Consider the following 14,449-nt stretch of genomic DNA (forward strand, 5'->3'; position numbering starts at 1 on the left):
ACACTGAAGACACATCATTAAAAGAAAATAGTAAATTTATTACATTTGTAATGTAAAACCATAATATGCCAGATCGTTCAAACCTGGCCTGACCTAGGGAAAACCATAGTAAAAAGTATTTTTTTAATGTTTACCATCACAGCAAAAATATGTTTTCACTTATCTAGTCAGAGAACCCCCCCCAGAAAAAATGATTAACAGAACACATGCTCATCACACTACATCAACATTCAGGCTGGTGACAACAATTAAACTACAACAAAATAATTGTCCTGATTTTAGGGACTCAGAAAGATGTGTGGGGCTGATGGGAGTGAACATGAAGTGCACCTCGGGTAGAAGGGTCAGGGGAGAATAGTAAATAATATTTCCTTGATTCCTCACGTCCTCCTACCTTGTCACCTTTTCAAAGCATATTGGAGCAAACAATCTGAGGTTCCTCCCCTCGGATGTTCTTGTCCAAAGAAGGAAGCAAGGAGAGGACTTGAGAAATCAAGGAAATACAATTAAGATTCACCCCAGGAATTGGGCTACTGTGAGGAAATCAAGAGGAATACGGCTTGCGGACTATCCGTCCTGCTGTTGTATGAAGGGGTTGGGGATGGCCTCCATGCCGTCCTGAGGACAGATGAGCACCACTGAGGTCCCTCGACACACCACCAGGCCCAGCTGTCGCGTGTCCTCGGTCAGCTTGAACTGGTCGTCAGGGTCTGGAAATAACAAATCAAACCAAATTGTATTGGAGGAGGAAGTGGCATAACAGGTCAGAGGTAATTGATAGTATGTGAAACTCCACCATGAATGATCCAGCACAACCTTTATACGACCTTGATTTTATTGTCAATTTTTTTTAACTAAAGGGCAACATCACAGATATGTTTTCCATTGAATTGTGTGGGCAACAGTCTCCTCGCCGACCAGGAGTGCATTTTCACTTTGTAGAAGTGATATGCGATCATACAAGCAAGTCTTAGTTTCTGCTACATACCTCGCAAGTACTCGATGGTGCTGTCCAATACCAGGTTCAACAGGGGGTCAAACCCCTTAAGGACTCCACTGGCTGACACAAATAAATAAGGATTATTATCTTGAATGGAGGCAAAGAGAAAAACAGTAAAGGAGATGGGGACTGTGGCCTGTCACGGAACAGCATTTCCAGACAGGCAGAAGGTGGCCATTGTTCTCTTTTGGAAGCCTCAAGTCCCACAGTATTTTTTCATTTCGTTCTTCAGGTTTTGACATAGTAATGAAATGGACTAAGTATTATCTTCACTGATTTACCCTCTCGTCCTCCCTGGAACTTGACACGGATTTGTTTATCGATGTACTTGGACAGGTCAAAGATGCTCTCCTTCTTTTTCTTCTCTCCTTCCTTGTTTCTGTCCTGAAAGGAAAATATTCAGTAGAATTTAGGATTGAACCCCATAGTCTAATCATACCATCAAGGACCGCAGCCCCCTTTAGTTGTATCCAATTTGTATACTGAAAATGTAGATGTGTTTATTTGACACAAATAATTATTATTTCAATAGGAGTACTTGACGTGGGAAAAACTGACAGGGCTGGCGATCAGATCCATTTTAATTGAGCCAAATCATGATACATTTTTTAACCCTTTACACTCATGAGAATTAGCCTATATGGATAGCACTAAATTGAAATGTTTTTTTTTTATATACATAATATTAAAAACGTATGCATAAGCATGAGTAGCAATTAAAAGGGAACAGTTGAGATTATGGAGAGAAAAAATTTGACCAAGGCAAGGACACAACAGTTGACCTGAAAATACTGAATCCAAACATTACACTGTTGACTTTAATGTAGATTTTACAATTACTGTACTTTTTACCACATTTGTTGATAACAAAATCTGAAAATACATTCAGTAACATATGAATATTCCTGGAAATGTTGGGGTATTTGAGTGTTTTGAGTGAGAGGACTAACTAATGTTTCCAAGTGGTCACCCATCTCTCCAAAGTAATGGGAATGCATTTTTATGACTCAAAGAAGAGTCCTCTGAAAAAAGCACCTTTTAATAGATGCTCTCCGAGCTGTGCCGTTGAGAAAACTAGAGAAAGCACACTTGTAGTCGTTTCGTTTGGAATACAGCCCTGCATACCCGCCATCACACAATTACCGTTGTTTACGCAATCCAAAAATGGCCCATTATAAATCTCAATCTGGATCAGATGGGCATCATTTGAAAGCTTGTTCTATTGCCAACATGAGTTATAAAATATGATCTTACAGATACCGACCCGAATTTTGGTGCACACAGAAAGGAGTCATGAGCGCATTCAGGTGTGTGTTCAGCCGCAAATTCTCTTCACAATAGACAAATCATTCTGTTCAGAACAACCCAGGGTATGATGTCATCCAACTGTACATCAGAGTGATTATAAACATTGACACTGTATGTGACATGAGTTTTATGATATGGAAATGTGAATTGCATTTGGAATCACAGGTGTTTGGCTTTTACTTGTACGACATCAAAGTGGAATTTATTATAGTCCTCAACATCTCATCTTTCAAAATACATAAGAGTCCTCTCAATTTACAGCATTTACCTCCCTCAGACAAAAACATTTGCAAAAGTTGCCCAATTAGCCGGAGTGACGGGGGCAACTTCTTGTAGTGTGAAGAGCTGTGAAGGGCTGTCAGTAAAAACCCACTCTGATGTGATTTATAGCATGTTACTGTAAAGCACGGTGTCAATCCATGGAGGGCCGAGAGTCTGTGGGGTTTCACTCCTCCCTTTTACGTGACTGATGAATTAAGGTCACTAATTAGTAAGGAACTCATCCCACCTGGTTGTCTAGGGCTTAATTGAAAGGAAAAACTCTAAACCTGCAGATACTGGGCCCTCCGTGGAATGAGTTTGACACCCCCGTGTTCCAATCTATGCGCTTATAAGTGCCCAAATCGGTCATGTTCAACTTTGAATGACAGTATAGGCCAGGCAAATTCAAATCTGATCCTTGAAGCCAGTTCCACTGCTGATTGTCATTGTTCCCCTCTAATCAAGGACTGATTTAGACCTGGGACACCAGGTGGGTGTAATTATCAGGTAGAAAATAAAACCCAGAGTGTATTATTATTATTAAACCAATTCTGTTGAAAAACTGTTGAAAATCTGGAATGTCTTGGAACGGATGGAGTCTGAACATCACAAGAAGCAGTCTTATTTAGTTTTTTTTTGTGTGTGTTTTTAAGACTCAAGATACTGGAGTGGAATGATTCCTGTATAGATTTTTGAACCAATCAAAGGGGGTTATTTCTAGGGTGGAAAAAGTGGCGCAAGAAGTATGATAACTGAAGACAGATGGAGTGGTTGCTGCAAGTCGACAGAGTGGTTGCTGCAAGTCGACAGAGTGGTTGCTGCAAGTCGACAGAGTGGCTGCTGCAAGTCGACAGAGTGGCTGCTGCAAGTCGACAGAGTGGCTGCTGCAAGTCGACAGAGTGGCTGCTGCAAGTCGACAGAGTGGCTGCTGCAAGTCGACAGAGTGGCTGCTGCAAGTCGACAGAGTGGCTGCTGCAAGTCGACAGAGTGGCTGCTGCAAGTCGACAGAGTGGCTGCTGCAAGTCGACAGAGTGGCAGGGAAGAGACAAAGGGTAGTAGAGCCCCCATGACCCAGTGACTGTTTCACATCAACAGAGGGATCGTGAAATGTTACATGTTAAAGGTGGACTTTGTATAATTTATTGCAATGGTCATAAACTGTATAGCACAAGCGGAGAAAATTGTCATTGAATGCAGCTAAATGTTTCTTGGGTCTTCGTAATGTCATAGCCAAGAAATCCTGTCGCTGAATGTTCCCACCCTCTGAGGCCCCTGAGCAGGGATGTATTTTGGAATGGAGTTTCATGAATGGGGTTTGTTTCATGTCTTTTCGTTTTCCCCCTTTCCTGTAATGATTCTTATTTTCTCGTTAAAATACCTCCTCCAGCTGGTGGCGGTAATGCACCGTTAACATTGGATGCCAACGGCCGTTAAACCCAATAGAAGAAGCAGATTAAGGGAAAACGAGGATTGAAGTGAACCCAGTTTCTAGAATGTAGTCTAAAGATTATGGGGAGGGAAACGAACATGGCATGATATTTAGCACGCTGATGTTGACAACATACAGTAGAGTCTGCCCTTAACGCTAGCAAATTTCTCAACCCACTCCATCTCGCTAACAGTGGTCAGAATACTGTAGTTCAATTGAAATAGCCCTTTTTTCAAATTTTTAGAACTAGAAAACAAATGGTGAGTAAATTAGGTTTTAAATTAAGTTATTTAAGATATCGACTCAGCGCCATTTTTTGCGGCTGTTAGTATTCTGAGTTGGCCACTAAAATGAACTGCGTGTTCATTTAGCACCATTTTATGAATATTAGATTAGGAACGTTGCACACCCTTGGATGAACGCGGTATGCAACATCCTGAATTGGCTGAAAATACTTAAACGGTCGTGGAAATTGTGTTTAAAAAAAAGTACGCATTTCTTGCAATTAAAAAGGAGGTAAATGCCTTTGCAGCCTGAATGGATGATGCTTTATGTACGAGCAGGTCCACGGCGGACACGGAGTTTATTACCGGGAATGCTGATCTAGCGCCCATGCACTATGTAGTCTAACGTAATGTTGCAGGTTTTGCAGAATATTGTCACCCAGGGATCGTCCCAATCGGGTATTGGCTCTGTTTTCCCAAGCGACATTGTCATTTTTCTGTCTTTGTTTGACATTCCTTTTCTTTTTCGGTTTCATTAACATGATGCTGTCTGAAAAGCACGCTCGCAAATGTCCCTACTCTGCTCTCTTGCATTTGCTAGATAACACTACTGTAGCTAGATTGAGGCACGCAATTGCTAATAGAAAATATAAATAACGCCGTTTTAGATACGTTCATGGAAGATATGATCGACTCACCGCCATTTTGAAACTGTTCCAGCCACGCCTCTCGAACTCCAACCTTTTTCTTCTACTTTGTTGGTATTATTGCGGTCCTCAAACACATTTATAAGTGTATGCCGCCACCTAGTGTATTGGCTGTGTATCAGCCTACTATTAAGTAGTATGAATTAATTACACTTTGAAAAATTTGCCCTACCATCTAACCCTGCACCCATTAAAACCTCACCACTATTCCACTACTTTGGCCCCATCTGAACCTACTCCAGGCCAGCAGCCTGGGAGGACAGGACACTATTGTTAAAAGCATCTTGTAACTCATCTGCTGTACAATTTTGTACACCCAAGTACTTCTCCGCTGTTGCCACCACATCCGTCCTCTTTGATTTAAATTCCATTCCTGCAGTACATGTACGGCAGAATGCCAACCTTCCCGAAGCACATCTATCTATCACTCTTTATTGGCCTCGGCCTACTCACAGGGATCCTCTTGGGATCCCTCACCCTGGACCCATCTTCTTCCACTCCTCTCTTCACTGCCTCCACATACATCACTTTCTGCACTATTAACTGATCCTGGCAACCTCAACCTGCCTTTCTCTCACTGTACACCTCCGATCTCCAGCATCATGGGTACCCTTAAAGTTTACACACACAACTTTTCCCACAGACACTACACATTCCTTTGTCTCATGTCCTCTTGCACACTTCTCACATCTAGGAAGCTCCCTCCTGCACACTGCTGCACGTGACCGTAAGCTTGATACCTAAAACACTGTAATGGACTCAGGACAGAAGTTCTCACGGGATAACTAACGCATCCTGACTTGACTTTATCTGACTCTGCATTTATTTTTGTATATATTTTTTAAAACTCTGTAGTACAGACGGTGTCGTCTGTTTCATCACACTCTCCACCGAGTCTGCCACACCAAACGATGTGCGTCACAGACACCGGGATTCTTCAACTTCAGTTGATCCTCCTCAACACTTAATGCCACCCCAGTTATCACTCTGTGCTCTGGAGAGAAAAGCAAGTCACAGTTCTTGTCCCCAGTGGTGTGGGGCTCACGCTCCCTCTGGACAGCAGAAACGCAAAAAAAATAATAATACACAATTCCACATTCCCCAACCTCTTCTCCACCCAACCTGACACCACATATGGATCTGCCATCTCACTCCCACTGGACCCGAATCATCTTTGTCATCATCAGGACTAGGCTCAAACACGGCGGTCTTCACCGCACTTGCCACCGCAGTTAATTCATCCTCACTCTTGTCATGTTTAATTTCCTTCTGTAGCTCTTCCAAAAGTCTCTGCTCCACCACTCCATATTCACTCAAAACATGTCCCACTTCTCTTTTTTTCCCCATGTCTGCCATCTTCTCTTTCATCAGATCTTCCAGAAGGCTTGTGCGTTCCATATGTACTTATATGTAACCAGTGGCGATTTTAGCCTGTAAATCTTGAAGTGGGATGCATGCCAGTAAAACCACAACACTAAACAATACATGAATTGCACTATAACGGTGACAAACGGTGCCCACAAACTATTACGGCCTACATAAAGCTGTCCCAACAATTTACCACTGCTACTCTTGGCTATCAGCGGAGCCTTGTCTGGCAGCGAAACAGTTCATTCATCCTCATTTACTGCCCTTTAAAAAACAAAGCTGATATGTCTGACTTGCTGAAACAAATGTGGTTTCTAATGACAATTGAGATGTATAAACTATGGAATAAGGGGACGAGCGGATAAGAGGTATTCTGTAATCTTTCAAATAAGACATTCATGAGCGAGCTATATCATTATTTGTTTAACACTTTTTAAATGTACAGCGACAGAATTCAGAACATGGGCGTTCTTGCTGTGTTCTCCCTGTACACCAAGTCAGAACAGTAGGATAAATAAAGTAGGCATATAAACAGACAAAAAAGCTTTTACAATATTCAACGATTACATTTCTCTAAAACAGGTTATATGCTACATGTGCATCACCAAGTCAGTACAGTAGGTGAAATTACGCGGGGTAAATAGACCAAATAATTAGAGTGAGGCACATGGGCTACTAACATCTTACTACACATCATACACTTAGTATTACTTTCTTAGCTACAGTATACACATCTCCCTGGCATATTACATAATTTATGCAACAGCAAACAATACATTTTTGGACTCACCTTGTTATACTGTGCTCACTTGAACAGGAAGCTGGCGCGGCGGTCCTTCGTTGGCAAAGTCTGGCATTCTATGGATTTATGGTGCTTTCAAAACAACTGGAGGCCAGATTTACAATTCTGAGTTGGATGTTCAAAACTTATTTTCTGCGGCCTCCCGGGTGGCGCAGTGGTTAAGGGCGCTGTACTGCAGCGCCAGCTGTGCCATCAGAGTCCCTGGGTTCGCGCCCAGGCTCTGTCGTAACCGGCCGCGACCGGGAGGTCCGTGGGGCACAATTGGCCTAGCGTCGTCCGGGTTAGGGAGGGATTGGTCGGTAGGGATCTCCTTGTCTCATTGCGCACCAGCGACTCCTGTGGCGGGCCGGGCGCAGTGCGCGCTAGCCAAGGTTGCCAGGGGCACGGTGTAGCCTCCGGCTGGCTTCCGGGTTGGATGCGCGCTGTGTTAAGAAGCAGTACGGCTGGTTGGGTTGTGTATCGGAGGACGCATGACTTTCAACCTTCGTCTCTCCCGAGCCCGTACGGGAGTTGTAGCAATGAGACAAGATAGTAGCTACTACAACAATTGGATACCACGAAATTGGGGAGAAAAAGAGGTAAAATAAAAAAAATTAAAAAAAACGTATTTTTCCAGTCGGAGCTTATTTATTCCCAACTTTCCCGGCACTCAAGCCCCAGGGGGAAAAGATGAGAGGCCAAGAGGGTCTGTCACTTCTTGAGATGCAAAATGATATAATGCTTTTGGTAATGGTAATGGTAATGCTTTTGACAGCAACGATGGATGAAAGGGTAAGGAGGCTTGGAGGTCATGGTTAGGGAGAATACGATGAAAATTGAGGCCATTAAAAAATCTGTTGACTTTAATCATTGGAGAAGTGAAAACCCTCAAAAGTGACATGAAGAAAGTGGAAGTTATCTGCCAGGAATATGAAAAGAAGGTGGCTGAATTCAAGCAAAAGGTGAATGAGGCGGAGAGATACCAGCTCAGGTGGAACTTGAGGCTCCATGGAATTTCAGAGCAGGCGGGTGAGGACATCAAATGCAGAGCTGTTGACATCTGTGGAGCTGTCATTCCCGAATCATAAGCCAAACTTCAAGAAACTGTAGACATCGTCCATCGTTTGGAAAGAGTCAATGATCAAGACAAGAGACCGAGGACAACCATCATCCGGTTCACCAACAGATCTACACGGGATCTTCTCTGGAGGCGAGCGAAGAATTGTGAATTCCTCATCAAGCAAAAAATTTAGTTTCACTGAGGATCTGACCTCAGCAGACAAAGTGACAAGAGAGAAACCCTGGCCGATGGTGGCTGCAGCTAGAAAGGCAAGAGTATTCATCGTTGGGAACGAAATGCGGCCAAATCAGAACATTTGAGTGAGAGCCAGAGTCTAATTCAGACAGAACTGTCAGGCCAAAAAAAACACATTTCCAGGTGAAAAGCAGCCTTTTATTATATAATATTTACACAAACACTTGAATGAGAAAAGGCTGACCTGAGAACTGTTAAACTAAACACTTAACTATAGGTGAATAACTGCTTATTGTAAAGTCTACACAATGTCTCCCCCTTGTGGGAGTAAGAATACTTTAACTTTATGACCAATATATATATATATATATATATATTTGTTAGAGGTTAATAATGGGATGGAAATCCTTTTGAGTTACATATCCTTAGGAAAAGTTTATATTAGCATAACAAGGTTGTTGTTGAAGTTTGTCTTTATTTTCTTTGTTCAATTAATGTTAGTGGTATTCGTAATTTACTCAAGCGTAAGGCTATTTTCCTGTATTGCAAACTTTCATAAACAAGTACTTCTAACTTGGAACCTCATGTACAAACACAATTTTTTACCCTCATATGTATTCAATCTGGAATAATAAAGACATAAAATACAAAAACATCTTTATTGTTCCAGAACTGGTTTGACAACAACATCATTTGGGTTAAACAATTGTTGAATAATGATGGACAACTATATGATTATCCAGAATTTATGAGACCAACACAATGTTACATTCACTCCTGAGGAGTATCAAATTGTTGTTAGAGCTATAACAATACTCCAAGTGCAACTGTTGAGGATTTTGTAGCCTCAATACAACTAGAAGGAATTGACATTTTCAACTACAAATGTAATAACATGTATATAAGGAAACTATGTCAATATGTTACTATTCCCTCTGCTAAAATGTACTGGACTGCAGCCCTAGGACAAGTGAACTGGAACAAGGTTTTGTTGTTATCTGGTAAATATTGTATATCTAATAAGGTGAAAGAAGTATCATTCAAACTCATTCATATAATCAACCCTGTAAAGACATTTATTATACACAGATTTAAAATAGCTATTGATAACAAATGTGTATTTTGTGGTTGTGACCCAGAAACTCTTGACCATTTATTTTGGGACTGTTCTTGTCAGAAGATTTTGGAGTGAGTTAGAAGATTTTATTTTAAAAGAAACAAGTATTAATGTTAATTTGAAAGACTCTGATATTATGTTTTATTGTGATCTAAATGATATGGACTCTGATTTAACTTTCATTGTTTATTTGTTTATCTTTCATGGAAGATTCTTTGTCCATAAAATGAAGTGGGTGGAGAACAAACCAATTTTCACATGATTTAAGATAGAATTTAAATATTATTTTGAACTGATCAGTAAATGTAAAAACTAAAAAGCAATAAGCACCATAAAAGTATTTAACAAATTGAAAATGAATATTGATATGTAATGTTAGATTCTGTTAGATTTATGTACTCTTGTTTGTATATTTCAGTTTTTTTGTATTTGTTGTGTTAATAATAAATAAATAAAAAATATAGTAAATCACAAGTTTAGCTAGCAAGGCAACTTAGTGGCTCGCAGGTGTGCTTGCGGGCATTATGAGCTATGTGAGCTGGGCAATTAGCTTTCAGAATGCGATTGTGGTCACTGCTCAATAACTGGTAAACGGAGAGGTGTTTTCCAAAGTTGACATTGGCATTATCTGCTGCATAGGGCTGTGATGTGTCTAATATCCAGTTCATGCTTTTCCAGACAGTTCATCAGAGCTTGATTGGTGCCATTTGCAGTTTCATCATTGTCTTCATAAAAGTCAAGTAACTTGCACACTCCATCAGAGAAATATCTCGCGCACAATGGAAACATTTTTCTATTTCCCTTGTTTGAGGCATCCCTGGCAACTGAGAAATACACGGTCGCACCTTCGGTCGGGGACAGATCATCCAAAATATCCCGCACTGTATTTGGTCCAAAAACATTCATTGTAATCATCTCCGCTTTCGTTCTTCCCAAGTGCATCTTCTTCACAACATTTGAGTCATGAAACAAAGCACCTTTGAGCTTAACAAGACAGTCGGTGCTGTTGTAGCTGAGTCCGTGTTTAACCGTCTGGTACACATACGAGGCTTCACTTTCCGCGATGTTGTTATTTTCCACAGTAGACGTTACGAAGAATGCACTGATATTATTGGCACCTTTAGCTTGCGTGGCCTTGTGCATTTCTGTGGATGCATGCTGATTTAGGTCATTCTCCCCTCCATTGCCTATTGAGAATTCCCGACCGCATAAAGTACAGAAAGCTTTCGTCGAGTCACCACTGACGGGCTTAACCCACTTCTATTTTTTGCTTCCCATTGTTTGTTGTAGCTGCACAGTCTTTTCTCTTTTTTTTGCATGTTTATCCATATTTACTTGATATGCCAAACCGACCGAACAACAGAAATGACTTTGGTAGGAATTTGGCGCGTTTACGCTACACTGTGATTGGATGAATATACCGGACAAGGGAGGTCCCGTATGGGACAAACCAATTTAGCCCAATATAAGGGACATCCTGGCAAATACGGGACAGTTGGCAACCCTAAGCGTTGGTCCAGTAACCGAAAAGTCGCTGGTTCAAATCCCCAAGCGGCTTTTTCACCTAGTCTGATGTGCCCATGAGCAAGGCACTAATTGATTCATGGTCGTGGTCAATAATGGCTAATCCCTGGCTCTGACCCCACTCTCCAAGTGAGTCTCAGGGGGAGTGGGATATACAAAAAATATATATTTCCAATTCACACATGTACATGAGTGAAATAGGACAAATGTAAGCACCCGCCTAATTATGTTATCTAGTATGCTGACCCCTAAATTATAGAAGCTGACAGAAAACCTCTGGAATTTATTGATATGTTTGATTGACATCATGTAAACCAATCATAATTCGTGTACTTCAGTGCTGGTTAAAAAATAAACCAATGGCAAATGCACTGTAGAATGTGGGCGAGAGCTGTGAAAACAGCTGGTGACCGCACGGTGAGAGCAGAGCAGTGCGGTTGATGGGAAGACAACAAGCAAGCATCATGAAGGCTTTGCTAAACCTGGTTTGGGCATATTTTCTCTTAAAACAGGTGAGATGGTCGCATGTCTATTTACCCAAAAAATAATGTGGCATTCATCTGTAAAACAAGTCGCATGTGTCCGATCCAACGTTTAACAGTACTTGTTGTATTTTGTTGTCGAGATAATTAACAGTTAGCCTGCATGCTACATGACTGTTAGCTTGCGGAGAACACAACCTATTAGGGCGCTGAGAATAGTCGTAGCTATAGGGCCCATCTGCAAGTAATATCCTCTGTACATCATTCTGTAACATGGCTTTGATCATTTTTTATGTATCAATGTGGTCTAAGATGAATATCGTGCTCCCTGGTATTGTCAATTTTGGAAATGTCTAGTTAAAGCTTGTGCATCAGTGTAAAGCTGACTAGCTGGTGGAAAGATGTAGTACTGCACACTCTCATAGAGTCAGTTGACCAGTCTATTAAATATCTCAAGTTATTCTGGCCACTGTTGCATCTCTGTCTATTGCTCTCACCCCTCTTCGAGGCACTTAGGCTTTTATCTATTATACACGTTATAATTATCTCTTGCCAGGTTGTGGGGGAATATGGGATGGCCCATTTCAGTGACAAGGGTCAAGGCAAAGGAAAGGATTACTGCATCTTCTTCAACTCCCAGTGGGCTCGTCTACCTCGGGACCTCAACAAAGCAGTAAGTGGAGTAAACGGCTGTCATTGTCACTTCTTGAGAGATGTCTAACAAAGGTGTGTGTGTGTGTGTGTGTGTCTGTGCTCTCTGCCCTGACAAGTTTATCAGAATGCTGGTGTGTGGTGTGTGTGCACGATGAAACCCATTATTAACCAATCGTCCTTTATGCCTCCACTAGTCTCGTCTGGAGACCTATGACCTGACACCGTCAGTCCTGTGTTTCCCATCAGACGTCCCCGATGGTGGCTTCCCCAATCGTATCCCCATGGTGATGCGGGGGAACTGCACCTTCTATGAGAAGGTCCGCCTGGCTCAGCTCAATGGAGCTAAAGGCCTGCTCATCGTCAGCAAAGACAGACTGGTAAGAGTCAACCCATATAATTCATATCAAAGACAACTCGACTCTTACCAGCCTATGTCCTATCATATTAGCCTGTTGGTCCCAGACCTGTCTATGTACTTTAGCCATCTCCTGTTCCCTCTTATCTTCACTAGTGCTGTTGTAAAAGCCTCAGAAGGAAAGAAGCAGACTAAGAGCATTGGAACACACCTGTCGTAAACAGGTTATATACACTGAGTGTAGAAAATATTAAGGACACCTGCTCTTTCCATGACATAGACTGACCAGGTGAATCCAGATGAAGGCTATGATCCCTTATTGATGTTACTTGTTAAATCCACTTCAACCAGCTTAGAAGAAGGGGAGGAGATGGGTTAAAGAAGGATTTTTAAGCCTTGAGACAATTGATACATGGATTATGTATGTGTGCCATTCAGAGGGTGAATAGGCAAGACAAAATATTTAAGTGTCCTTTGAACGTCATATGGTAGTAGCTGCCAGGCGCACCAGTTTGTGTCAAGAACGCTCAACAGTTTCCTGTGTGTGTCATGAATGGTCCACCACCCAAAGGACATCCAGCCAACTTGAGACAACAATGGGAAGCATTGGAGTCAACATGGGCCAGCATCCCTGTGGAACGCGTTCGACACCTTGTAGAGTCCACGCCCCAACGAATTGAGGCTGTTCTGGGCACAGGAGGTTGGTGGCACCAAAATTGGGGAGGATGGGCTCGTGGTGATGGCTGGAGCAGAATGAGTAAAATGGTTCCCTCAGCAATGGTTCCCTCAGCAGCCTCCACTGGTTCTGAGGGAAAACTCAATATTAGGAAGGTATTCCTAATGTTTGGTATACACAGTGTAGGTCATCGTGTGTAGGATCTTAATTTGAGCCAGTTTGCTATAACAGGAAAATAATCCTGCAGCAACAGGAAATGTGAATTATTATGTGGATTATAATTTATGGACATTTTTGTAGGTATTAATAAATGTTTAATAAAGGAAAATCAAGTCTGAAACTTCAGAAGCGTTTTTAAAACTCAAATGTTTTACATTTCCTGCATTGTAGGATAGTTCTCCTGCAACAGGGTGATCAAATTAAGATCCTACAGCTGTAGTGTATAAATAATAGATTGAATATAGATTTTCTAAATCATTTCTGTACAGTCAGAGTTTGCCAATTGTAATTTCTGTTTTTCCAATCACAGACCCCACCGGCAGGAAACAAGAGTCAGTATGAGGAGATTGACATCCCTGTTGCATTGCTCAGCTACACTGACATGCTGGACATTAGGAAGGTGAGAGCAGAGGAGAGACCAACATCTTGTAAAATTCTGGTAACTTTCCCCAAATTCCCAGCTTTTCCTGAAATCCCTGGCTAGAAGATTATCCGGGGAAAAAATAATGAATAAGCAGGAATTTCAGAATCTTCCAAGAGGATTTCTGGACTACCTGGGAGTTTTTGGGAAACGTTACTGGAATTTTGCAACCCTTACAACCACACTGTTCAGTAGGACACACGATACGCTGTGGAACATTCAGAACTATATCATATAGAACAGAGATGCCTCTCTGACGTGTAGCGTAAGTATTGAGGCTACAGGAATCATGTCAGCATCTCTATTCGTGACATTTTATATCTGCCACCCTGATGAAACGAGACCCTGTTCAAAGAAAATTTATGTTTGTAACATTACTAACAAAGATCAACAAATCAGTTAATTAGTCAATTTACCCAAATGCTGTGTTTCCTGTTCCCTGCAGATGTTTGGACAGGGCAGAGAGGTGGCCATGTACGCGCCCAAGGAGCCCGTCCTGGACTACAACATGGTTATCATCTTCCTCATGGCTGTCGGGACGGTGGCTGTCGGAGGGTACTGGGCCGGTAGCAAGGACATCAAGAAGTAAGTCTGGTGGTAGTGGTGGTGGTGGTCGTAGTAGTGGTAGTAGTAGTAGTAGTAGTAGCAGTACTGGTGGTGGTAGTAAT

At 41.8% G+C, this 14,449-nt stretch overlaps 2 protein-coding genes across 3 annotated transcripts in view; one reads left to right on the top strand and one right to left on the bottom strand.

Annotated features, from left to right (window-relative positions):
• Window positions 1–17: 17 nt before the first annotated feature.
• lsm7 (LSM7 homolog, U6 small nuclear RNA and mRNA degradation associated) lies at window positions 18–5,020 on the bottom strand. The gene is made up of 4 exons (XM_021614042.3): window positions 4,921–5,020; window positions 1,282–1,384; window positions 989–1,060; window positions 18–710 (listed from the first exon to the last, which is right to left on the bottom strand). The coding sequence occupies exons 1-4, from the start codon at window positions 4,924–4,926 to the stop codon at window positions 568–570; spliced, it is 324 nt and encodes a 107-aa protein (XP_021469717.1). The 5' UTR covers window positions 4,927–5,020; the 3' UTR covers window positions 18–567.
• A 6,365-nt stretch (window positions 5,021–11,385) lies between these two features.
• The window catches only part of LOC110530781 (signal peptide peptidase-like 2B), a 33,397-nt gene continuing 30,333 nt past the window's right edge, over window positions 11,386–14,449 (top strand). For both annotated transcript variants that reach the window (XR_005052974.2, XM_036986531.2), the window contains exons 1-5: window positions 11,386–11,486; window positions 12,013–12,129; window positions 12,305–12,487; window positions 13,671–13,760; window positions 14,227–14,366. Coding sequence is in view for 1 of the 2 variants with exons in the window: in XM_036986531.2 (XP_036842426.1) it covers window positions 11,415–11,486; window positions 12,013–12,129; window positions 12,305–12,487; window positions 13,671–13,760; window positions 14,227–14,366 (602 nt within the window). In the remaining variant the exon portion in view is untranslated. The remainder of the gene's footprint in view (window positions 11,487–12,012; window positions 12,130–12,304; window positions 12,488–13,670; window positions 13,761–14,226; window positions 14,367–14,449) is intronic.

The sequence above is a fragment of the Oncorhynchus mykiss genome, chromosome 8 (genome assembly GCF_057628025.1).
Source record: "Oncorhynchus mykiss isolate SJ-2025 chromosome 8, ASM5762802v1, whole genome shotgun sequence".
NCBI classification, from domain to species: domain Eukaryota; kingdom Metazoa; phylum Chordata; class Actinopteri; order Salmoniformes; family Salmonidae; genus Oncorhynchus; species Oncorhynchus mykiss.